The sequence below is a fragment of the Myxocyprinus asiaticus genome, chromosome 41 (genome assembly GCF_019703515.2).
Source record: "Myxocyprinus asiaticus isolate MX2 ecotype Aquarium Trade chromosome 41, UBuf_Myxa_2, whole genome shotgun sequence".
Classification (NCBI taxonomy): domain Eukaryota; kingdom Metazoa; phylum Chordata; class Actinopteri; order Cypriniformes; family Catostomidae; genus Myxocyprinus; species Myxocyprinus asiaticus.
In genome coordinates, this window is record NC_059384.1 from 34,259,427 (window position 1) to 34,286,108 (window position 26,682).

General features: G+C 40.2%; 1 protein-coding gene across 4 annotated transcripts in view; it reads left to right on the forward strand.

The window, feature by feature from the left end:
- Positions 1 to 26,682, forward strand: part of LOC127431848 (dipeptidyl aminopeptidase-like protein 6) — a 545,012-nt gene that overhangs the window by 469,103 nt on the left and 49,227 nt on the right. For all 4 annotated transcript variants that reach the window (XM_051682454.1, XM_051682457.1, XM_051682458.1 and 1 more), the window contains one exon: positions 4,174 to 4,294. In XM_051682454.1, the coding sequence (XP_051538414.1) occupies positions 4,174 to 4,294 (121 nt within the window). The remainder of the gene's footprint in view (positions 1 to 4,173; positions 4,295 to 26,682) is intronic.

Genomic DNA, 26,682 nt, shown 5'->3' on the forward strand with positions numbered 1-26,682 from the left:
GATTCTCAGTACGCCGGACGCCTCCGAAAGAGGCGATTCTCAGTTCAGTTCTGTTGACTCGAGAACAGTTACGAGCAACTCATTGTACTGTTGACTCGAGCTGTTGCATCCCGAGGGTTCAGTCCGATTTGTGAACTAGTTGGAGCAGTTCATTGCAAAAAAGAGTTGGCAAATGCAGATATCACCAGTTCTAGCATCATATTACTCCCGGTTATCGCCACATCCAAGAGACAGTTTAAGATAGAGTAACTTGTGGATCAGTGTTGACGTGAGACTCTAATTGTTTCAAACGATTCAGTCCGATTTGGTGAACTAGATCAACTCATTCACTAAAAAAAACCGGTTCAATAGAGCAATTAGTTCACGAACTGGACATCACTAGAAGAGAATGAACAAGCTCCACAACATTATAAAACTACATTTCAGGGGTTACATATAATGCACATCGAATACATTGCATCTGAATATATTAAACTGTTCATCTCTAGCACAACTGTTAACATTCACACCCTGTCTACACTGGACATGAGAGTCGCGTCGCATCAAAAGCAATAGAACCTTTTTATCATCAGTGATGCTGTCTACCATTGCGGCACATTGCGCCATCAGTAAACAGATGTCCTTTTCCATTTTGTGCTGCACGCGCTGGTGCTACTACTGCCAACAACACAAATTAACAGTTTAGAAACTATCAAACAGTCTTAACATTTGAAATATTTATTAATGGAATGTACTTCCGACTGCATCGGGTCCAAGTGTTTTTAACTGCCCCATCCTTCAATAAAAGTTCCTTTGCAAAGCTTGAATTGTTTTATGACTGTTCACAAGCAATCCACGCTAAAATACGCTGTAGACACATCCATATGACGCACATACATAGTTGGTGGTGCAAAAGTGCTACAAAGCATGGTGTAAACTACGCATACACATCCAGTTTCCAGTATCATCCTGCACTGAAATGCACATCACCGGAAACACATCTAAACGGTTAAAGACTTCCAGCGCATGTTTTCATACACCAACAATTAAAAATAGCGCAGATGGGCGAAAGAACATGTCCATGACGCATTTGTGCTCAACACAACAAGAGGCAGCAACTGAATGACAGAGAGTGGATTGTCCTCTTCAGAGTTGTAACTTGACACCACGTCTTTTAAAAGAGGCGCAAGATATGTGCCAAGCAGTCCAAGATGTGTCTGTGCATGTTTAAATACAAAAATAATTGAAAATATTCCAGATTGGTCCTATTTGGTGTTCAGGAATAGTTAGGCTACAGTAGGCCTTCTTTGTCCTTCACTCTCAGCTTAGGAACTGAAGCACCACTGGGTGGGGCCAAGGGTGCGATGATGTGAAGTACAGTTGCAATCAAAATTATTCAACCCCTCTGACCAGCAATACATTCTGGTGATGTGAATTAAAACACATCAACTAAAACCTCAGTAAACAGTCAAAGTAAGTTTTTAATACACATTTGAGTGATTCTAAGAACAAAGAGTTCAGTTACCCAAACTTAAAAATAAAAAATAACTAATTCTCTCCAGAAATGTTATGTCAAAAATATTCAACCCCCAAAGTCAATCATTTGTGGAGCATCCTTTATCCTTAATAACAGCAAATAAATGTTTCAGGTAAGTGTTCTCAGGCTTCGGACACCTCTCTATTAGAATTTTTATACATTTCTAATGAGCAAAAGCTTCCAGCTCATTGACATTCTTTAGTTTCTGTGCTGCCACTGCTTCCTTGAAATCCCAACAAAGGTTTGCAATGGGATTTTAATGATGGACTTCATCATTAAATTTAAGGACATTCCACAACCTATCCTTGAACCAGATTTTGGACAACTTGGATGTCTCCTTGGTGTTATTGTCTTGCTGGAAATTCCAGTGATCACCGAGCTTCAGGACACACTGAAGGCATCACATTCTTCATGCCAAAATGGCCTGATACCTGAAAGAATCCATGGTGTCAGTCACATAGTCAGGATATCCGTTTGCTGCAGCTGCAAAACACCCCATAACAGGACTGACCCACCTCCATGCTTGACTGTTGGGATGGTGTTGTTCTTGTCATCACCTTGTCATCTTACTCCAGACGTACTGCTGACCCATGGGTCTAAAACTCATTTTCAGTTTAGTGTCCTACGTCTATAAAACCCTTTTCCAGGACTCCACAGGTCTTTCCTAATTACTTCTTGAATATTCAAGTCAACATTTCCCTTGGTGAAATTTTGCTTTCTTCCACACCCCAAGAAGGTTGCTGTTGTACCATATTTAAAAAATATATGAATGGTGCTGCCATCTTTGTCTATTGGAAATTGAAGTGCCTTGGAAATGTACTTTTAGCCATGACCTTTCTTGTGTAATGAAATAATCTCCTCTATTAGCTTTTGAGACAGCTTATTTTTAATTGCATTTTTTGCATAGAAATACATTTTTGCTTACAACGCTAAACTTACATTTTAAAACTTAAATACGTAAGTGCCATTGCAGATTGATGATTAATTTTGTTTTAAAACAATTACTTGTGTAGCCTTACATATTTAAGAAACAGCTACATGCAATAGGGTTTGAATAATTATGACATGGCTGTATTTTAAAAAAATCCTGCTATTTAGAAATATTAGGTTATATATTCACACTATGACTTTGAATGTGTCACTCAACTGATACAGATGTAAAGTTGAAAAATTCTGGGTCATTAGAAAAGCTTAGCTTTGTAAATCCTTACTGTCTTGGGGGGGTTGAATAATTTCGATTGCAACTGTAGGTGTTGATGTTTTTGAGCTGTAGAGGCGGTCATGAATTAATAAGCTCCCAAATGACGTAGGGAGGTCATGTAAGTAAAGAATGAAGCGTTTTTGTAACTTGGTTTCAATAAATGCTTTTATTGCATTGGGGATTGTTTTGAGTTCTGAAATGTACACTTTCCACTATAAAAACATATGTCAAAATATCAAGGAAAATATGATTCCTCATGACGTGACCCCTTTAAGTGATTCTTAATGGAATTCTGTTTATAACGGCCCTACAGCATGGATTGTTCTTCTTTCAAAGTGCCCCGCAAAGGCATCATCAGCGGCAGTTAGAACAAAGACAGATGCGCTGAGAAGATGTAGGAATGACTGTAACCAGCTGTGAGGTCACCGAGGTCCAGACCTTGCTAAATTTTTCATATAAAAAAAAGAAATAATTTGAAGCTATATACAACTGAACAACACGTGACTGCAGTTTTTTTTAATTGCCTTAGGTCAGTTCATATCTAACAAGTTCACGATATAGTGCAGTGCATTGAATCTTTATTTCAATCTTTATTCATGTTATAAGTTTTAATATCATTAATCGGTTGTAAATAACTGTCCAGACCACTGCTAAAGCAGCACATTGACAGCACTGTCAGGTGACACCTGTCACTTTTCTCAGTGCTGGTCAGAATGGACCAATCACAGTCGCTTATTACTGGATGGGTGAGGAGTTTAAGAAATGATTAGACACTGCTGCGGCGGGTTTCCATTCACAGGTACAAATCATTGCAACTATTATTGTTTATAAAATAAAATAAAAATACTATCAAGTGTAAAAAATTTCTCCAATTAGATATAAAATCATCCTGAGGTTTGAATTCGGATTAATGGAGCATTCAGTTTTCTGAGCCGTCAAGGGCCATGCCTTTGTGGTGTCCCCCTGTGCTCACACTGCCACAGGACCCAAAAGTATCATAAAGTAGTCCATGTAGCTCATGCATCATATTCCTATTCCTAGTCTTCTGAAAGCATACGGTATGTTTTGGGGAGAAACAAACCAAACAAACAAATGTTGTCTTTTTTTAAGCATTAATGTGAGTCCCTATAAATTGCCACTATATTGATAAAGATGGGCCAGAATATTTGTAAAAATCCACTTTTTGTGTTCCACAGAAGAAAGTCATATGGGTTCTGACCATCATGAGGGTAAGTAAATGATGACAGAATTTTCATTTTTGGGTGTACTGTTCCTTTAACGTCATGAAAAATTGAATTGGTGCAAAAAACTTCTGACATTAGAAGTGGACCTCAGGGGGAAAATAAAGAATAATAAATAGTTATTCGATAACATTGTAAATTTCTGTATCATAACCAGTAAACCTCTCCTGGCAAATCCATCAAATTTTGATTGCATTGTTTGTCTTTTTTTCTAGATTTTTATATTTGAGAATAACATCTACTACCGAGCCACTGTGGAGAACAGATCCATCCGTTTGGTTTCAACTGGGAAGGAGGGTGTGATATTGAACGGTCTGAGTGACTGGCTTTATGAAGGTATGAAAGAGCTTAATTTAGCATGTCTTTATTCTTCAAAAGCAAGAGATAACACAAACTCAACCTCTATTATACATTGAATATAATGATAGCAAGCATGCACAAAAGCTGATTGAAGAATGTGTAATCTACATCATGTAATAATAAACTGCTTATGATGAAGTAGAGGCAGATCTTGATGGCAATAGACATATCAGGCATTTTCTTAGCTCTGTCAAAGAATCATAGACAGAAAGAAGAATCAATAGCAGCTCCCAGAATGCACCACTGATTTTGACATGACTGTCGTGGATTTCAGCCAAATGTGATGCGAATCTCCCATTTAAACTTTAATCTGGGTTCATATTGCAGAGGCTGAACCTTGCCATGGGCTTATGAGATGCTGAAAGTCTCGAAATTGACACTTATTATTTATTTAGGGATGAATTTATTAAAGAGAGCAGAAACTCATACAGAGTCATTTCTGTTCATCATGATCTCAGCATCTCTCTGCTTCTGTTTATGTTTGTTACAGTTTTGCATTCTATATGTCTCAGAGCAGCTAGATATTGATCATATCACAAAATGTGATTTTTTTAATACATTTTTTTTTATCCCATTTTCTCCCTAATTTGGAATGCCCAATTCCCACTACTTAGTAGGTCCTCGTGGTGACGCAGTTACTCACCTCAATCCGGGTGGAGGAGGACAAGTCTCAGTTGCCTCTGCTTCTGAGACCATCAATCCGTGTATCTTATCACGTGACTCGTTGTGCATGACACAGCGGAGACTCACAGCATGTGGAGGCTCATGCTACTCTCCGTGATCAACGCACAACTTACCACGCGTCCCATTGAGAGCGAGAACCATTAATCGTGACCACGAGGAGGTTACCCCATGTGACTATACCCTCCCTAGCAACCGGGACAATTTGGTTGCTTAGGACACCTGGCTGGAGTCACTCAGCACACCCTGACAAAATGTGAATTCTAAAAATATATAAGCCATGTTCGAAGCTGTTGTAAAATTTGCTGATATCTGCACACCTGTAACCGCATGTTAATTTAATTTCATATTAATAGGCCAAATTGCTTGGCAGCCATTAACAGCCTACTTGATGACACTTTCGGCGTGCCTTACAACACTACTTAACTGTGTTAAAATCACTGTAACACACTGCCTTTAGTGGGTATTGCTTTATTTTATTAACTTATCCTTTACTGGCTATGGTGTGTTGATCTAAATTTCCCAAACAAACTGTGCCATAGTTTAGAAAAAAAGATGAAAGTGGCTTTTCATATCTCTCCCTGTTGGGTTAAGATAAATTTTGAAGCTCAAATGAGTAAGGCTTATGGGTCGTTCACACTGATATCGTGTCAAAACCAGACAAATTAAATTCCAGCGACAAGCAATGTGTTTGTCCACACTGAATGGAAAACTTCTGCTTGCTGCAGCACAATCACAGCCTATTAGAACATATTTAATGTTTAATGTACAGCTATGTGTATAGGGATTTTGGACCAATGAGATTTCAAAGTGGGCAGGCTATCTGGCATGACGCCACAGAAATAGAAACAGAGCGACCGACAAAATGTCCTGTCACTCGTCGCTGGTCGCAAATGGTTACGACAAAAACTAATTAACGTCATGATGTGTCTTTTTGGTCTTCATTATTGTTCACAACATTTTTTTAAATACTTTCATCAACTAACTTTTTTGTCAGTAAGTTTTTATTTTCAATTTGTCATTCCAATTTAGTAAAAAAAATTTTTTTGTTTTTTTTTCGTTTCAGTTTAGTTATTTTTATGTTAATTTTTGTTTTTATTTAAATGTTTAGTATTTTTTAGGGCTGCCAAAGTTAATGTGTTAACTGATATAATTTAAATATGTCTAAGCATATATTATACAGTATATAATATTAAGCATACATTAAGCACATTTTAGAATATACTGTGTATCAAAACTAAAATTCAAGGTCATTTTTATTTTATTTTAGTTAGTTTTGGAGTTATGAAAATTTGTTTTAGTTTAGTTTTATTTCTAACTGTTTAGTTTTATTTTAGTTAAAGCTGAAGTGTGTAATTTATTTATTTTTATGTTTTCTAGTTTCAGTTTAGTTATTTTAGTTATTTTATTTATTTATTATTTTATTTCAGGGCTGACAACATTAATGTGTTAACTGATATAATTTAAATATGTTTAAGCATACAGTATATTATATATTATATTAGGCATATACTAAGCAAATGTTATAATGGACTCCGTATCAAAACTAAAACTAAAATTAATTCATTTTTTTTATTTTAGTAAGTTTTGGATTTATAAAAATGTATTTTAGTTCAGTTAGTTTTTCCCATCTGTTTTAGTTTTTATTTTTATTTTGGTTAAGCTGATGTTTGTCATTTATGCACCACTAGCACAATCAAATAAATTTGCCAAATTAAACATTGTTGTCAATCAGCTTTCTGAATATGCGCCCTGTTAGCTGTTGATCAAACAAACAGATAGTTCGTCGTCAACTCATGCCGTTAGTTTAGTTAATGTTGCATCTGGCTGCACAGGTCACTCAAAGCAAACAGAGTTTATTTATTTATTTATTTATTAAGTATTTTAACACTGGAAAATATTACACATCTCAGCTTTCTTTTCCTTTTCGGTTTAGTTTTTATTAATGAAAACTAGTTAGTAACACTGGTACATGCGCAGCAATACTTTGACCACAAGTGGGAGTGCAGACAGAGTAGATCATATGATCTACCATTTGATACAGCTGGATACAGCAGTCAAGTAGAAATGCCTACTCGCAACCAATAGTACAGAGGCTGGGAGGCCATCAGTCATAACACACCTTTAGATAGTCAAACTGTTCTATCTGATCTCACTGGTTGTCCATGTTTACATGTGCCCTGCACATATGAACTTCCTTTGTCTTCTCCAACTCTGGGTATTGCAGTCGGTCGTTGTTTATGTGAATTGTTTGCAGCCCATGAAATACTGTATGTTCTATTCACCAGCGGATCTACCGATGAACAATTAATGATTCATCAAGCTTTGGTGCAGTCTGAGGCTGTTGAATACAAGTCCTGAGTCTTTTCTTTCATTTTTGAGGAGAACAGGTGGCGGTGCATTTATTGAGGGTGGCGTTTAGGCCTGCTGGCCCTTCTGGCTGTGGACTTTCTCCCTCACAGTCCCTGAGGTGCTTGGAGAAAGGTTAATGTATGTTAATTCAGATTAGCCATGCCAACGAAAAGGGCTTAAACAATACATTTGCGCTATTACAAGAGCAGTTTAATTGGTGCAGCTGTGTGGAGTTGCATTAAAGTGGAAAGATACGCAATGCTCATTTACTTATTGTGATTGGTTGAATGTTATTTTCAGAAGTACACTAATCAACCTCAACCCTACGAATTCTTCTCTCTATAATTTGCAGATCAATAGTGTCGATTGGTACATTGTTGTGAGTGTGGTTTCTCAGAGTAGTTCATCACTTGCCTAGAGGATATTAATTACCTCAATCAGTCTGCATAATCAATGCTGAGTTTTAATTACCCCTGGATAATCAGTGAACCAGAAGTAGCTTCTGCTATTGCAGACGTCAGGTTTACTGAAGATCATGGAAAGAACTCAATCACTGTAAGGCCCAGTTAAGCACATTAATGCGGTCTTGTGGCATTTGCTCACACATGTCCGTAAAGTCCATGAGATAGTAGGGTACTCACAAGTGTGCCCTTTGCAGCCACTATGCGCCCTCAGTGTGCCCTTTTGCCAAGCCTTTACTAGTGTGGACTTTAGAGTAGACTGCTACCTGACAGTCTATTATGTCACCAAAGTGTTGACTTGAAGTTGGACAGCAAGGGCTGAGGGCAGCCTGTGGGACTAATAGGGGTGGGCCAAAGGGTGTATTTACATTTGGTCACTAAGCATTATCACACAAACCACTTCAGGAGGTTTGAAACATATACAAGATGGCACTCGTTCAAGTGTAAATGCATATGGGTTGTGTTTCCCATACAACAACGTTGCTCACTGCTTAACCACCATGGTATGATGCATAATTGGAGAAACTAACTAGTCACCACTGTTTCCTGAAAGTGTAGTAACTATGTGGCAAATCAGCACAGCCATATCGTTAACAATGTTATGCAGGGGGTGGAGTAATAACTTATACGGAGATTGAATAGATGTCATGTTTGACTATATAGAATGCACTGCATGGTAGGGAACAACAGGGCTAAAGGCTCCCCTGAAGGAAAAGGTGCCCTTTTTTTGGTCCCAGAGTGTATAACGATTGAAAAATTTAGTTCCAACCACACAGCTTTGTGATGCTATTTGCAACTGTTTGTTGGAACAACGTTTTGGGGAAACACCAAATCGTGGAACTATGCTGGAAATGATGGAACTTGCAACCATAATTGGCTAGCGATGCTTTTTTGAAAATGCACCACTGGTTGTTCAAGCCACTTTACTCCTCCCAAATGGAACTATATCAGCATACTATGCCAGAGACACCTTGTCGTGTCCAAGTGTAAATTTATGGAATGTGCACACCTTAATCGGATAGCAGTCCAATCGATCAACATGCATGAAATGACTCAATTTAAATATGACCTAATGATACTGAACTTGCAAGCCGCATCATTGATTCCCCCCACTCAGATGACTGGCTACTCTACTTATCAATCATTATTTTATCTGCATGGGGTGGCCCTGTTCCAAGGTAAAATTTCTTTAGATTTACCTTTAGCAGGAGAACATTAGCAAATGTCTTTAAGCCTGGACCTTTAAAAATCTTTTACAGAGTCTGTAATGAAGTCCTACATATCTTACATACTTTTGTGGGCTCTTGATGAGACCATATACAATACGAGGAGTTTAATCTGCTTTCCCAATGATACTGAATTTTGAATTTGCACACATTCATTCAGTTCACTGATCTTACGTGCTCTGTTTGAAACTCTTGTGAGCTGCCCATGTAGACAGCATTTTTAAGCATAGGCACGATTCTGAAATTAAGTTTTTCCAAAAAGTAGACAGCAACATCCAGCTGACTTAGATTACAAAACATGGCGCCACGGATGGCCGCCTCGGTGTGCAGCTCTTCAGTTCTTTTGTTGTTTTTGTTTGTTTGTCCTGTGTTTAGTAATATTTTTCCAGTCAGTTTTACCAGGGACAAACTGCTGAACATTCGGCAGCATATACCAGACAACCTTTTCCTGGTTTTTGAATATTCAGATGTTTTGCTGGACATTTTAGTTGGAGGCACGGCTGTGTTGTTTGGGAGAAACAGGCGAGGGAGACAAGCAGGCGCGCTGGTCAGGCTCCATCGGCGCAGTTTTCGAACAGCGCTGCCGAGCATTCATCTAGCGAATCTCCGCCCTCTTCCTAACAATAGACAATCTCCTCACCCGCACAAACAAGGACTTTTCAACCTGCTGCCTTGTGCTTCACAGAAACCTGGCTGAGTGAAGCCATTCTGGACAGCGCGTTACATCTGCCGGGTTTGAGCTGATCAGAGCAGATCGCATTGCGGAGTTAACGGGGAAAACGAGAGGCGGTGGAACATGCTTTTACATCAGTGAAAGTTGGTGTACAGATGTAACAACGTTAAAGAGTATGTGCTGTCCTAATTTGGAAGCACTCTTTAATGACTGTAAGCCTTTCTACTCGCCGCGGGTGTTTTCCTCGTTTATTCTGATGAGTGTGTATATCTCGCCAAACGCGTGTGTGAACACAGCGCTGCAACAGCTGACTGATCAAATCACAGACACAGAACAACAATACCCGGACTCAGTTATTATTTTTCTTGGGGATTTTAACAAAGCAAATCTCACACGTGAACTGCCCAAATACAAACAGCACATTACATGCCCCACCAGAAACAGGAACATACTGGATCATTGCTACACAACAATAAAGGATGCATATTGCTCTGTCCCTAGAGCAGCTTTGGGACTCTCTGATCACTGTCTGGTTCATCTTCTTCCAACCTACAGGCAGAAATTAAAATCAACCAAGCCAGTAGTATGGACTGTAAAGAGATGGACCAATGAAGCAGAGCGGGAACTACAAGCCTGCTTCAATTGCATGGATTTGAGTGTTTTTGAGGCTGCAGACACCAATCTGGATGAGCTCACAGATACTGTTACATCATATATCAGTTTCTGCGAGGATATGTGCATTCCTACTAGGACTTATTTAAAGTTCAACAACGATAAACCGTGGTTTACAGCAGAGCTCAGGCAGCTTCATCAGGCCAAAGAGGATGCTTACAGGGGTGGGGATAAAGTCTTGTACAATCAGGCCAGGAACACACTGAACAAGGAAATCAGGGTAGCTAAAAGAAGATACTCTGAGAAGCTGAAAAACAAGTTTTCAGCTAACGACCCTGCATCAGTGTGGAGTGGCATGAAACAACTCACAAATTACAGGACTCCTACCCCCAACCCTGTGGTGGACCAACAACTGGCTGACGACCTGAATGTGTTCTACTGCAGATTTGAAAGACCCAATCTCACACCCCACACCCACTCTGACCTTCACTTCACACAAACACCAACACCTCCTGCAACCCCCCTCCTCCCCCATCCTGCTACTCAACCTGCACTTAAGATCTGTGAAGATGATGTGAGCCAGGTTATGGCAACGGGGGCATGGTCAAGCATCTCTCCGGAGAGAGAGAAAGCAGTAAGGGCGCTTACACCTGAGCTAAATTTTGTCTAACACCTGTCTCTAATTTCAGTGAGCACGGGAGAGCGGCTTAAAAGAGCCACACCGCCAGCAGTTGGGGAGAGAGATTGGCGCAAGGAAGGCCACGGTGTTATATGTTGTTATGCTGATGATGTAATGAAGTGGGACTCTTTAAGTAACTATTTGCTTGTGAAACTGTTGAGTGTGTGTGGAACTGTAAGCGACAGGGTGCACAATTAAATGCCTACCTGAACCAGGAAATCTTGCTTCTCGCCTCCTCCTTCCACTGAGAAGTGTTACACAGGTCTTTCAGAAACAAAAGACGAGGAAAGCTTAAGGCCCAGATGGCATCTCACCAGCATGTCTTTGATCCTGTGCTAACCAGCTGGCCCCCATCTTCACACAGATCTTCAATAGATCACTGGAGCAGTGTGAAGTCCCATGCTGCTTCAAACGCTCAATCATTATTCCTGTCCCAAAGAAACCAAAAATCACAGGGCTTAATGACTACAGACCTGTCGCCCTGACATCTGTGGTCATGAAATCATTTTGAGAGACTGGTGTTGGCCCACTTGAAGAACATCACTGGACCCTTTCTAGATCCCCTTCAATTTGCTTATCGAGCAAACGGGTCTGTGGATGATGCAGTCAACATAGGATTACATCATATCCTGCAACATCTGGACAGACCAGGGACATATGCAAGGATCCTTTATGTGGACTTCAGTTTGGCTTTCAACACCATCATCCCAGCTATACTCCAGAATAAATTACACCAACTCTCTGTTCCCATGTCTATCTGTCAGTGGATTACCAGCTTTCTGACAGGCAGCAACTTGTGAGACAGGGGAAACTCACTTCCAGCACCTGTACAGTCAGCACTGGTGCCCCCCAGGGATGTGTGCTCTCCCCACCACTCTTCTCCCTCTATACCAATGACTGCATCGCCAAGGACCCCTCTGTCAAGCTCCTGAAGTTTGCAGACGACACCACTGTCATCAGCCTCATCCGAGATGACGATGAGTCTGCATACAGAAGGGAGGTTGAACAGCTGGCTGTCTGGTGCAGTCAAAACAACCTTGAGCTGAACACACTCAAAACGGTGGAGATTATTGTGGACTTTAGGAGGAACACCCCAACACTGACCCCCCTCACCATTCTAAACAGCACTGTGGCAGCAGTGGAGTCATTCAGGTTCCTGGGCACTACCATCTCACAGGACCTGAAGTGGGAGACACACATTGACTCCATTGTGAAAAAGGCCCAGCAGAGGTTGTACTTCCTTTGCCAGCTGAGAAAGTTCAACCTGCCACAGGCACTGCTGATACAGTTCTACTCAGCAGTCATTGAGTCTGTCCTCTGCACTTCAATAACTGTCTGGTTTGGATCAGCTACAAAATCAGACATCAGAAGACTACAAAGGACAGTTCAGACTGCTGAGAGGATTATTGGTTGCCCCCTGCCCCCCCCCCCCCCCTTCAAGAACTATACACTTCCAGAGTGAGGAAAAAGGCTGGAAAAATCACTCTGGACCCCACTCACCCTGCCCATTACCTTTTTGAACTGTTGCCTTCTGGCCGACGCTTCAGAGCTCTGAGCACCAGAGCTGTCAGGCACAGGAATAGTTTTTCCCTCAGGCTATCCATCTCATGAACACTTAAATTGCCCCATTGAGCAATAACTATGTGCAATACACAGTTTAGTCTTTTTTATATTTATCCAACACATCCAACCTCTTCTGCAATTTCAATCCTCTGAAAAAAATAAAATAAAATTTGCAATGTACATAGATTGTATTTGCACTGTACATAACAGATAACAGATTTGTATTAGATTTGCACTACGTATGTGTATGTGTGTATGTATGTATGTGTGTGTCTGTGTGTGTATGTACGTATGTGTATAATTATTTTTTATTTTTTATTATTATATATGTCTTGCTGCTGTTTTTGTATTGTTTTTGTATTGTTGTACTCTGGAATCTCCTGTCACCAAGACAAATTCCTTGTATGTGTAAGCATACTTGGCAAAAAAGCTGATTCTGACTTAAATACTTGTGTTGGCCAAATTCAAAGGCAGCATCAATAGCAGAATCACATGTTTCCTTTAAAAAAATAAGGGAATCTCAAAACAGAAAGCCAGTTTAAATAAAATGTGATTATTTCAGGCAATACATCAATATGGATGCTGTGTATTTCATCATTAGCCTAGCAACATGCTAACATCAAACTCTTTTTAAATAATTGTGAGTCGTGCTGCCATGTGCTTCTCGTGAGGAGCACTATCTGTGCACAACACTAATCTCACAGTGAAATCAGGAAGAGTAGGTTGACTTTTCATGGGCTAAAATCGGTTTGTGCTTTCTGAAATTCGAAACACTGCCCCTAGTGGCCAAAACGTAAAGTGTTGTTGGGCGTATGGGCAAGTGTGAGCTCCATTTTCCCAAGTTTATCTGTCTGCATCTCGCAAGACGACAAGGAACACCCACTACACGACACGCCCACTCCAAGGAACGCCCTGTTGGAAACGAAAGAACTTTAAAAATCCTATCCCATCACTGTAAGATTGATGTCTTTTTATCTGTGTTAACATAACAAATGATCACTTTTAAATTATATGTCAAATATTATATTATTAAACTGAAGATATAAATGGGGAAATTAAACATTTCTCTGTTCTGTTTTCATCAAGTTTCTTCTCCATCAAGTTTAATCTGTGGCTGTGTCTCGTTTGGAAGGCTGCATCCTCCGGAGGTCGCATTTCTCGGCCGCATACGTCATCGAGGCTGTCTCGTTTCATAAAAGTAAATAGGACACTTCGAATGCAGCCTTCGAATGTGACCTTCTTTCACTGGAATTCGGAGGATGCATGAGGTGTATCCTTCGTAGGCACTCATAACCCACAATACTTTGCTTCAATGGAAATGTCTAAAAACATTACGCTGTAAATATGATGTTCAAACGCAAGTAATGTTAATTCCCAAGTCGAAGTACCTCAGTAGATGGGTGCAGAGTATATAATATGTATAATTATATTAATATATAATTAAAATAAAGTATTAGACCAAAAGTACACCTGTAAAATCTATTTTCATTATAACTTTACATCATTATAACTAAAATTTACCTCATACTTTCCCTTCTAAAGGGACTTTGTTCCCTTCTCACACGAAGCGCTCGCGCTTGTTAAAGAGTGGTTTGCTGTCATAGCAACCATGTTACATTCCGTTTCCATTTGGCCTACGAAGGCCATCTTGTTTAAATGAGATTTGTTTAAAGGAGGACACTCGGTATACTGCAGCCTTCAAAGGACACGTCCTACCTAACATGCAGCCTTCCAAACGAGACAGAGCCTGTTTCCACTAGTTTTTTTCTCCTTTTCTGTTTCATCACGTTTCTCCTCACTGTTGCCATCTAGTGACACGGCAGTATGATTGTATTTAGTAGAACATTTATGTTGTGGTATGTTTCTTAATCTTATCATTTTTTTCAATCTTTGTGGTTAGGGTTAGGTTAAAGGGTAGGGAGAGTTCATGGCAAATTTACCACTGATCATTTTCACATGCAAATGAGCTTTGCGACAAACTTGCCACAAATTGTCCATTGTTGCCAAAGGTTTGCCGGAGGCTCACCACTACCGGCAAAGAGCTGCAAACATTTGTGGCGAATCAAAAGCTCATTTGCATGTGACAATAACAAGCTGCAGTTTGCTGCAAATTTTAATCTAGTTTCGATTTTTTTGTAAGGGAAGTTGTTTTCAGTTGTACAGGATGTAGTACAGTGAAGAGGAATCCATATTTTATAAACTGTACCCCCCAAACCTGAATGTAACCATCAGTGGTGTAAAAATGTTATGTTAGAGGGAATAATGCAACCTCAAAACTGATTACAGGAATATGATTACATTCTGGTTTCAATGCTGGATTTGAACTTGGGTCTCCCACTTTGCTGCTGCAACATGCTTCTAGTTGCACCACAAGGAAAGTTAAACATACTTGCTAGTAGATGGTCCTTGTCAGTGAGTGGGCATAATGTGTCCAATCCTAGGGTACTGGAATTCTCAGAAACAATATGCTGACTTCCCGTGTGATCATACTGTGTGCACAGATGTTAAGTGGATTTTCTGGTTATGTAGATAGTTTCAATTCAGTCCCTTATGAGGCTCCATTTCAGGATGCTCCCTGTGTAGGCAGTAGACAGGAATGCAGCTTACTAGGGTTCAGAAAAGATCTTCTGAGCTTCTTCTGTTTATTAGTTAAAATGGCCTGTGATTCTTATTGTTTAGTGTAACACAAAGAGACATTAAGGTTGTTTCATTTTTGTCATCCATTCTCTCTTAAACAGGAATCTCAGATGCTATCATTGAGGACACAATGATAGCTTCAAGTTTTTTTCTGATTACTAGTTTGATCTGTTTCCCATGTACTCTGCCTTCCTTAGATAATTCATCTGATTAAAGTTGTGTATGTGATGTGTGCAGATTTGAAGTTTCATTACAGAATGGACTGAAGTGTTTTACTTGGCTCTCTACTGCCCCCTTCTGCCATGTAGTTTTTGAAATGAGCTACTGTACCAAACTAACTTGCAGTTGCCCCAAAAAGTATTTGGACATTTAACTTAAGTCACAGTTAAATTGTATAAATGTCATTGCATTATATAGCAAAATATCAGAGTGTTTTCTACAAACAAATGATACCAGTGCTTTTCTCAGAACTAAATTGACTTTTCTGAGCCATTTTTGCAATGATTTCACTATGTAACACAGTTTTTGTTCCTGGGTAGTAAGGGTTATTTCCTAATTGCTTGTGCCTCAAAAGTATAGAAAATGGCTATTATTCCCCACAAACTTTGCTTTTGTGACCAGGACAGTGATATTCTGAAATTTACGAATTTGTGTCTTTTCGTTCACATAAAGTCAGAAAAAAACAACATATGAATACAAAATCTTTCTTTATCTGTGGTCCGACGAAGGCACCGGCTTTGACCTTTGCCTCAGACAGCTTAGGGAAGAAGTCTTGAAGGTACTTGAAGGCTGCCGACTCCTTGTCTAGAGCTCTGACAAATTGTTTCATAAGGCCCAATTTGATGTGCAGTGGTGGCATCAGCACCTTCCGGGGGTCCACCAGTGGCTTCCACTTGACGTTGTTCCTCCCCACAGAGAACTCGGTCCGCTGTGGCCAGTCCCGCCTGTGGTAGTGCGCCTTGGTGTCCCTGCTGTCCCAAAGGCAAAGATAGCAGGGAAACTTGGTAAAACCGCCTTGGAGACCCATCAGGAATGCCACCATTTTGAAGTCTCCTATGATCTCCCAGCCATACTCATCATACTTCAAGGCATCCAGCAAGGTCTTAATGCTGTTGTAATCCTCTTTGAGGTGCACCGAGTGAGCCAGGGGAAGAGACGGGTACTTGTTACCATTATGGACCAGCACGGCTTTGAATATTACTTTAGTATAAATACATGTTAATTTGGATTCATATGTTTGTTTTTTCTGACTTTATGTGAACGAAAAGACTTTTCGAAAAATTTGCCCGTTTTCTCATTGGAAATAGGTACATTTCAAAATATCACTGTCCTGGTCACAAAAGCAAAGTTTGTGGGGAATAATAGCCATTTTCTATACTTTAGAGGCATAAGCAATTAGGAAATAACACTTACTACCCAGGAACAGAACAGAAAAAAAAACAAAAACAAAAAAAAAACAATTGTTACACAGTGTTTTTAAGCAACTGGTGTCAAGATGATATTTAGTGAATGTATGAAGCCAGTTCCACTCAAGCAACCACAGGTGGAGATCAGCACATTAATTATGGAGCTGTTCCACTAATGTTTTGGTACCAGAATGTGTCCAAAATGTTGGCTTAATTTTGAACAAAAGTTTATTTATTGTTTACGTTTTACAATTTAAGTTAGTTACACCCCAACACTGCTGCATGCAGACCTGTCTCTGTAATATGCTGTACAGAGTATCATATAGTGTCTTAGATTAGCTGCTAATAAGTGTGTCAGGTTCCCTATCTGTCACTCACTCGACGTTGTGTTGATGTAGTGACACTAGGGGTCACTCTTGGGAGCCCGAGACACCCCTAGTCTTTGATAAAAGGCCAATGAAAATTGCCGAGTGGTATTTGCATGCCACTCCCCCGGACATACGGGTATAAAAGGAACTGGCGTGCAACCACTCATTCAGATTTTCTCTTCTGAGCCGAACGGTCGATGTCTACTGAGCTGACTGTTCATTCACATCTGCTGGATCTGACGGCGCATTTCAGCGACTTCTCCCTCCTCTGCACTGGTGCACTGCAGAGAACGCCCCTGGGTGCTTCGGCAGAAAAAAGAGAGTATATTTTCTTGAAAGAGTATATTTCTCTAAAAGAGCGGCACACACGGAACGTTTTTTTAAAGATGCGTCTTTTTAAAGATGCCTTTCCGTTTGTGTGTTATTCCTGGTTGTGGTCGTTACCTCTCAACTTCAGACGGTGTCTGGGCGCGACCCACACGGAGGCAGCATTCGTGGATGGTTCATGTTCTCACTGCGAGAACATGACCGTGGCAACGTTGTGGTCGCGGCTTGCTTTTGTAAGAAAGCAAGCCACCCCAGCGGCTCCCCGCCTCGGTCCTTCTACCTACGGGTTTGAGGCCAGCGCGGCTAGCACTGGGGGCGATTTTGGGACCCCAATGGGACCGCCTCTGCCGGGTATCCCCCCGCGGACCTCCCATTCCCCAGCATGCTTTTCTGCCCCGATTGGGCTTCAGGATGAGTCCCACGGCGAGTTCGACCTCTTGTTCGGTGCCCGCGAAGCTGATGAACTCTCGAGCACAGCATCGGAGAGCGGGCTTGTCCAGTCCACACCTTGATGAAGGATGAAAACGCTGCTACCTTGCGCGTGGAGATCGCCACCCTCCTACGGAAGGATGCGATAGAACCTGTCCTTCCGGCCGAGATGAAGAAGGGGTTTTACAGCCCCTACTTCATCATACTGAAAAAAGGCAGTGGGTTGCGGCCAATCTTGGACCTGCGAGTACTGAACTGGGCTTTACACAGACTCCCGTTAAAGATGCTGACGCAAAAACGCATTCTGGCGAGCATCCGGCATCAAGATTGGTTCGCGGCGGTAGACCTGAAGGACGCGTACATTCACATCTCGATTCTACCTCTAACAGACATTTGCAGAGCAGTGGGCTGGGCAACACCCAACACCTTTGTGAGGTTCTACAACCTCCAGGGGGAACCGGTTTCGTCCCGGGTAGTGGCACGCAATACATGCAGATAAGCCCGGGATAGCTGGCCGGGTGTATTGCTTGCACATAGCGCCTTTCACCTCCTCTGAGCTGAAGACGTGTGCCATTAATTCCCAGTAGTGTTCACAAACTATGTTCCCTGGTTGACTTCCTCCGAGCCCTGTGGCAGTCGAGTTTTCGGAGAGACTCGCTGCCGGCCCAGTACACGTGCTAACTAAGAGCCCTGTTCTTGGGTAGGTGCTCCGCATGTGGTGGTTCCCTGTAACGTAACCCCATGCGATGTATATCTTCCGCTAATTTGTTTCCCTGTTGGCAAACTGCATCTTCCTTGGGCAGAGCCCCCTCTGCCACAGTCTCCATGTTTGTAGTAACTCCTCCCCCATTGGGTGGGATCTACCATGAGACTTCTACACATGGTCGGCAAAACCATGTGATGTATTTTCCACTTAAATATCCCCCCCTCTCTCTGGGCGAGGTGTGGTCTCCACTGTGTCCTCCCCTTGGGAGGGACACCCCCCGACTAGACCTGTTCGGCCCAGTCGGATATTCCCCCTTTTTTTAGGAAGTGGAAAAAAAGAAGGGGAAAAGAGGCCACGACTGGGCTAGCCTGTCTCTATCTTTTGGGTAGTCGACTTGTCCCCAAAGGGCCGTTCGACACTCATAACTATGTTGGGGGAGGTTACGTGTCGGCCTGGTGCGCTGGCTACAAGGCACAAAGTTGTCTGCCCGTCACACACCACCAGTTCACGTAACACAGTTCAGCCAGTTGCAGCGTTTTGTATAGGGACCCCTAGTGTCACTACATCGACACAACGTCGAGTGAGTGACAGATAGGGAATGTCATGGTTACTTGCGTAACCTCCGTTCCCTGATGGAGGGAACGAGACGTTGTGTCTCTCCTGCCATAACGCTGAACTACCCGCTGAAATGGCCGGACCTTGTCTCGGCTCCTCAGCATAAAACCTGAATGAGTGGTTGCACGCCAGCTCCTTTTATACCCGTATGTCCGGGGGAGTGGCATGCAAATACCACTCGGCAATTTTCATTGGCCTTTTATCATAGACCAGAGGTGTCTCGGGCTCCCAAGAGTGACCCCTAGTGTGACTACATCGACACAACGTCTCGTTCCCTCCATCAGGGAACGGAGGTTACGCAAGTAACCATGACGTTTTACATTCTACAGTATCTGATGAGAGTCATCTCTCTGCCAACATCCTCCAGTCTGAAGCTGGGACGCAACTGAACCAGAATAGAACTCTGACACTCTTTCAGTGTGTTACACACATTCCAAAATAAGAGTTAATGAATGCAGTTCTTGAGTTAATTTTAACTGTTGCTCACATGAGTTTGATTATGTTGCAACAAGTTTAGCAGTAGGAATTGACCAGGTAGGTGGACTAGTTTTCCAACAATCCAATTAGTAGTGAGGTCAACCAGTGACTTTTTTATTATTATTATTTTTAGCTGTAATATTTTTACAACCCCAATTCCGAAAAAGTTGGGACAGTATGAAAAATGCTAATAAAAACAAAAAGTAGTGATTTGTAAATTATATTCACCCTTTGCTATATTGAAAGAACTACAACTACATATTATATGATGTTTTTCCTTTTTTAATTTCATTGTTTTTTGAAACTGATTTTGCAACACGCTCCAAAGGTTGAGACGGGCAATTTAAGACTAATAACAATTTGACGAGTTAAAATAACAAGGTGATGTGAAACCGGAGATGTTAAACAGGTGAGGCAATTGTGTCATAGTATATAAGGAGCCTCCAAAAACTAGTCTAGTCCTTCAAAAGGAAGGATCATTCGAGACTTGTCAATTTGCCAACAGATTCTTCAGCAAATAATCCAGCACTTTGAGAACAATGTTCCCCAAAGACAAATTGGAAGGATTTTGGGCATTTCACCCTCTACAGTGCACAATACATTTAAAAGATTCAAGGAATATCGTCAAATCTCAGTGCGTAAAGGGCAAAATGAAAACCACTTCTGATGCACGTGATCTCTGATCCCTCAGACGTCACTGACTTAAAAAAATGTCATTCATCTGTGATGAATATCATGAACACGGGCTTGGGATAACTTTAGTAAACCTTTGTTAGTCAACACAACTCACCGCTGCATCCACAGATGCAAGTTAAGACTTTACTATGCAAAGCAGAAGCCATACATCAACACTGTCCAGAAGCTCTGCCAACTTCTCTGGGCTCGATCTCATCTTAGATGGAAAGTAGAACAGTGGAACTGTGTTTTTTGGTCTGAAGAGTCCACATTTCAAATAGTTTTTGAAAAACACAGCCGTCTTGTTCTCTGGGCCAAAGAGGAAAAGGACCATTCAAGCTGTTATCAGCGTCAGGTCCAAAAACTAGTATCTGTATGGGTCAGGGATGTGTCAGTGTCCATGGCATGGGTAACTCGCACATCTGTGAGAACACCGTGATTGCAGACAGGTATGTACAAATTTTGGAGCAACATATACTGCCATCCAGCACTGTCTTTTCCAGGGACATCCCTGCATTTTCCAGCAAACCGCATACTGCCCAGATTACAAGTGCATGGCTGTGAAGCAGAGAGTGTGGGTGATAGATTGGCCTGCCTGCAGTCCTGACCTGTCTCCAATTGAGTATTTAAGAAGCACATAATACAGCAATGAAGACCCGTACAATTGTGTAGCTAAAGACCTTCATAATGGATGAATGGGGGAAAATTCCACTTTCTAAACTTAACAAACTTGTGTCTTCAAAGTGTTATTAGAAGAAATGGTGATGTTACACTGTGGTAAACACTCGACTGACCCAACTTTTTTGGTGCATGTTGCAATCATCTGATTTGAAATTACTGTAGGTTATTAAAAAACAATTAAATTCACAAGGAAAAACATCATATAATGTGTAGTTGTAGTGCTATCAATATAGCAAAGTGTGAACATAATTTACAATCATCCCTTTTTGTTTTTATTAGCATTTATCATACTGTCCCAACTTTTTTGGAATTGGGGTTGTAGCAGAAGTGCTTTAAAGGAGATTAAATTAGAGACACAACTTCTCAGAGGATTTTAGCATTTTAGCAGTGTGCTAACATTGGGCGAATTTTTAACTGTATTTTTTGCATCCTTGGAGGGCACTTCAGGTATTTTATATAGAGTCATTGCTGATTTAGAGTGTTGGACCATTACTCCAAATTATTTTCAGGCAAGGATTGCATTACTTAAAATGAGCGTTCTACCCTGGTAACATTTTTGTAGTTGCAATTTCCTCCACCTGCTGGGTTCTGGGAAAAATTGTACAAAGCAATTTCAAGGTTCATTTGGAAGCGCAAGCATCTAAGGATTAAGATGTTAGCTCTCCAAATGAAGGGGAAAGCAGGGGGTCTTGGCTTGCCCAATTTTAAATTCTATGCATGGTGTTTTGTATTGAGACCTTTTATTTTTGGGGATGAACCCATCAGCTCCTGTGGCTTGGCCTAATTTGGAAGAGAACTTTGTTAAACCTCATAGGTTACAAGATCGTATTTACTCCTATTTTCTTGACTGAAGTTGTAAAGCTAAATTTGGCCCAATTATATCTTATTTAATTGAAGTATGAATTTCAGAAGGAAGCCTTACAAAGTTTGATTCTAGATTTAATTCTAAGCTTCCTCTGTTCCATAATGCAAAGTTACTTATAGGTGGCCGATACATTTATTTTTCAGACTGGAGTAAGAGAGGTATGCTTACTATTTCAGAAGTTATTCATTCATTTTAGGCTTTGAAAGATCAATTTAATCTTCCAGAGTCTTCATTCTTTTTCTATCTACAACTATGTATTACTTTAAAAGTTTATGGAGTACCCTGGGAAACCGTACTGGCTCCCCATTCTTTTCATTTAGATTTTACTTCGGATAAAGTGGGTCCCTGGTTTTTAAGTTTTATGAAAAAGTATTGGAAGGCTACTATAAACCCTCCTTAATTGGCAGGTTATGGAGTAAGGATCGAAGCTTTCACAGTCTGATATTAATTGGAAAGTTGTTTGGAATAATATGGTGTTAGCCTCTAGGAATCCAAATAATCAAATCATTCACTATAATTTTGTTCACCGATTTTATTGTACTTCGCAGAAACTTTTTCAAATGAAAAGGTCTTCTTCGCCAAACTGACAGTCCTGTTCCCAATGGTCCATTGGTATTTCTTTTTACATATGGTGTGGTCTTGCCAAGTGGTCAGCTTTTGGAAAACTATCTCAAAAGCTTTGTCAAAGATATTAGGTTAGAATCTCCCATGTAAACTTAACATTGTGGGATTGAGTGATAGCTCTGCTTTGAACCTTACAGAAAAATGAATATGGCTTGTGGGACTCACTGCCACAGGAAAAAAAAAATCTCAGCAATGGAAGAAATCGCAGTACTTATAAAAACAGTGGTATGTAGATGTTTTGGGCATTCCATATACGAAATTAGCATATCAGTGGCTCAATCTCAAGGTACTAAAGAAGAAAATGTAAACATATGGTTGGCATTAATTGATGGAACTGGGTTTTTTCTGTTTGGAAGCATTTTCTCTCTACAGGGTCCTTTGTCTGAAATGTGTTATTTAATATTATTTAGTTTTTTTGTTGTATAAAAGCAATATCACACTTGCAGGCTAAATGCCGCAGGTAATCACATCCATGCTGATATATGGAACAACAGCATGATTGCAAGTGGAATATTGCTTAAATAATGTGTCTTGAGACCATTACATTCTGTTCCCTTCCATTGCGCTCTGTATTGCTGTTAAAACGGATTATTCTATTATTCGTCCAGACAACTCAACGACTAAGTTGATTTTGAAAATATGTTTTGCACATCCTTAGTTATTACATTTTTAGGTTTTGAAGAATTTTGATTCTTTATTTAAAAAAAGTAAATAGTATCATTCAAGACAGTTCGCCTGCTGTGTATAGTGTTGTTTGTAATGACAAATAGCTTTGGTTGAGAGATTGCGTTAGCGTCTGCTGGTAGAGTTGATCAGACCTCTGCATGCCTTCACCTCATTGAATTATCTTCACAATGATCTCCAGTTAATTAAGCTGCTAATGGTTCGTTAGAAGTCTGTTATTACTCTGATGATAGTGAAGATGATAAACAACACTCAAGTCATGTTTTGGAGTCTTCAGAATTTAAATGAGAATCTTAGAGATATGCTGTTAATGGATATAAGAAGAGATGTGCTGGTGTGACATCACATGATCAATATCAGGTTTTATTGATTGCATTGGTGCAGCAGAATCAAGTGTTTGTACAGGAGCCAGTCAAACTGATATGTGATGGATACATCCTAGTGTTTTACATGTCCTTTAGGTTAGCATGACTTTACTGACCGAGACTATTTAGCAGAGATGGAGCACTTGTATTAAAATGAATAGGAGAAATTGGAATGCCCAACGGTCAACGGATGTAGAAAGGAAGTACTGCCTTACAGGTAAAAGAGCCATTCACCTTTTAGATACAGACATCACCTGTCAATCAACTCGAGAACGTGCATGTGCATTAGCTGGGGGGGCTTAAGCTGACCTGAACTAAAGAAGCACAATGTATGATACCGTTGTTTTCATATTATACTGCTGATTTGAAATATGTTCTTTGATCGTAATCTTGATCAACCGTTTTGGAGATTCCGGTCTTTCCCATTCAAGTAGATGGTGCACTGTACTGTTATGCCACTTGTTTACATAGAAAATAGCCTCCCAGCCTGCCTTGGAGATTCCAAAGATGGCCGCCTAGTGGACTGACTTGCCTTAAATGGGGATTTGCCGAAGAGGACTGTGCTACAAGATATATACTGTATGTATTGAGTAAAATTACCTGTACATATTAAGGCTCTAATACAAAAGCTACCTCACTTTTGTCAACATAGGGAGCTATGTTCTAAAGGCCTATTCACATCAACAGTGAAACAACAAAGTGAGGGAAATCTCTGAGGGAAATCATCCAATGAATAAATGAATGCAACTCAAATTTCCACTGTTTCAAAGCTCACAAAAGAGAAAATCTGCTGTTCATGTTGCTAAGCTAACAACATTCAATTGCATTTAGTAATTTAGCGAATGATTTATCCAAAGAGACTTAGTGATATCAAGTTTCCTCATTTCTAAACTCAAAAGTATAAAGTATACACAAATATTGGGTAAAAATGTAATTATTTTCCTATGAAACTTTTCAGTACTGAATAAAATTGACATTTCCCTTGACTTCATCAGCCATCTTGGATTTACTTTTACATTCAGCTCATCACAACACATTCTGGGATTGTCTAATCCAAAACAGTGTATCTTATAAAATAGCATCATTCTGCTGTCTACTGTTTGGAACAGTCTTTGTGTTTGGATTGTGTCCATGATGCTTAAAATGTTGCTCAGGTAGTCAGCTGACTGGGTTTAGAGAGCAAATCTGTCTTTTGTGTGTGTGTGTGTGTGTGTGTGTTGTTATAATGAAGACTAACTCTTCTAAACAGTAAGTTTCCTGACACAAACTGAAAGCTGTGTCCCCTGATTAAAGAGGACAACTGTGTGTGTGTGTTTCTCCACTGTCCTCCAGCTCTCACACTCCTGTCTCATCATACATCCAGCTCTGCCATTAAACCTCCCTGTGTGCGCAATCAACAGCCCAACAAGGCAGGCAGAGAGAGACAAAGACAACAGTGATGAAGAGACAGAGATGAGTTTGTAGGGTTTCTGAATCATGTAATGAGAGGAGTTTTTTGTGTGCTGTAGGGTTGGTGTGGTTACTACAGGTCAGTGTCAAGAATTATCTTATGATAGTCACCACTATTCTCTCTAAACATACACATTATATTCTTTAGACATGACGAATATTCCGGGGTTAATGCAAGTAAAGCTCTATGGACAGCATCTGAGTTATGCAGTTGATTACCACAAAAATAATAATAATAATATTGTAAATAATATTGCAAAATCATGTAGCAAATTAGCTTAAAAGGGAATTATTTATAACTAATTATAACTGGTTATAATTAATAATAAATATTTAGATTAGATCTTAGAATTAACTGTAGCAGAATCGATATTACAATTACTTGATCTGTCCATCCAGCGAGCAGACAATATAATTATTTATCAATTCTAGGAAGATTACTTTCCTGGCCAAGGAACAATAGCCTTCCTACTTATACAGTGCTAGCAGTAGTTTAGCATGTAGCAAGGAGCAACATTCAGTGACTTTGAATTGTGAGAGGAACACAGAGACAATCAATCGTGAATATAAGGGATTTAATAAATGAAACTATAACTAACATACAAACAAACTTAAGCAAACATACATATATAGAATGAAGAAAAGTAAGGAAAAGAGAGAGAGAGAGAGAGAGAAAAGAATGGCAGTATTTCAAGGGTTTTAAAACTCTCAGTTAACCACAACCTAAATGAGAATCATCAGAGGCACAATTCACCTTAAAAGGGGTTCAAACTTAAACGCGCATCTAATCAGTTGTAAATTGTTACTTGCATTGGTTTGTTGCTGAATAAGAGTCTTGATGCGGTAGACGAGGTTCTCGACGATTTCTTTAGGAGTGAGTTGAAGATGTCCACAGGAAATCCACAAAGTTACTTGAAGGTAAACACTGCCAGAAGGTTAAACTCAAGAGAGAGTTTTGGAGGGTGTTGGTCTCAAGAAGAAGAGTTTTGAGCGATGATTAGTCTGCGTTCTGGAGTTTTGATAGTTCATTGCCGCACCCATTTTGTGGGTGGAGTGGCCAATCAGAGGCATGCATTTTGAGCGGGAGAGACATCCTTTGTCTCCGTTTATGGCCCATTCGCATTTTATTGCTGATCTGGACCGCTAGTGCAGCTTTTAATTCAAAACATAGTAAGAATTGTTCGATGCATTTCACAATCACATGGTGTACATTATTGTGTGAGTAATAAAGGGAAGATCATTTTGATACCAAGAAGGTAACCTCCAGACGATATTAAAGCAGAGATACACTCATACACTTGAATATATGCGTTTAACGTCTAACTAATACAAGTAAAGGGTTTTAACTAAGTTAATATGATAGGGGAATATACATACGACACATGCATATAGCAGATACATTTATAACTGCTTACTATGGCCTAAAATAGAGAAAATGTCTTTAGGTGTGTGTGTGACGTGTATTGGAATTACTGGAGACAGACAACTGCTCTGGTGCCTGGCACGGGGGGGAGTCACCTCCCTTTCTGTGGAATGTGTTTGAAGCTTGATGGAGACACTTCAGAGGAGACCTGTTTTAGCATCCTTTTGATAGTGATAAAGACCATCTGCAATTTAGCACCCATATAAATGTAAACGTGGAGACCAGGTCAGTAATTTATATGCAAATGTCAAAAGGCTAAAAGGTTTTTTTTCAAACAAAGTTTTTTCAAACAAAACAAAGTGTAATTAGCCATCACTGATCTTACACAGACGTTACAATCATGTATACAGTAATGCACTCACAAGGGGAGCCTACGGGGTATTGCA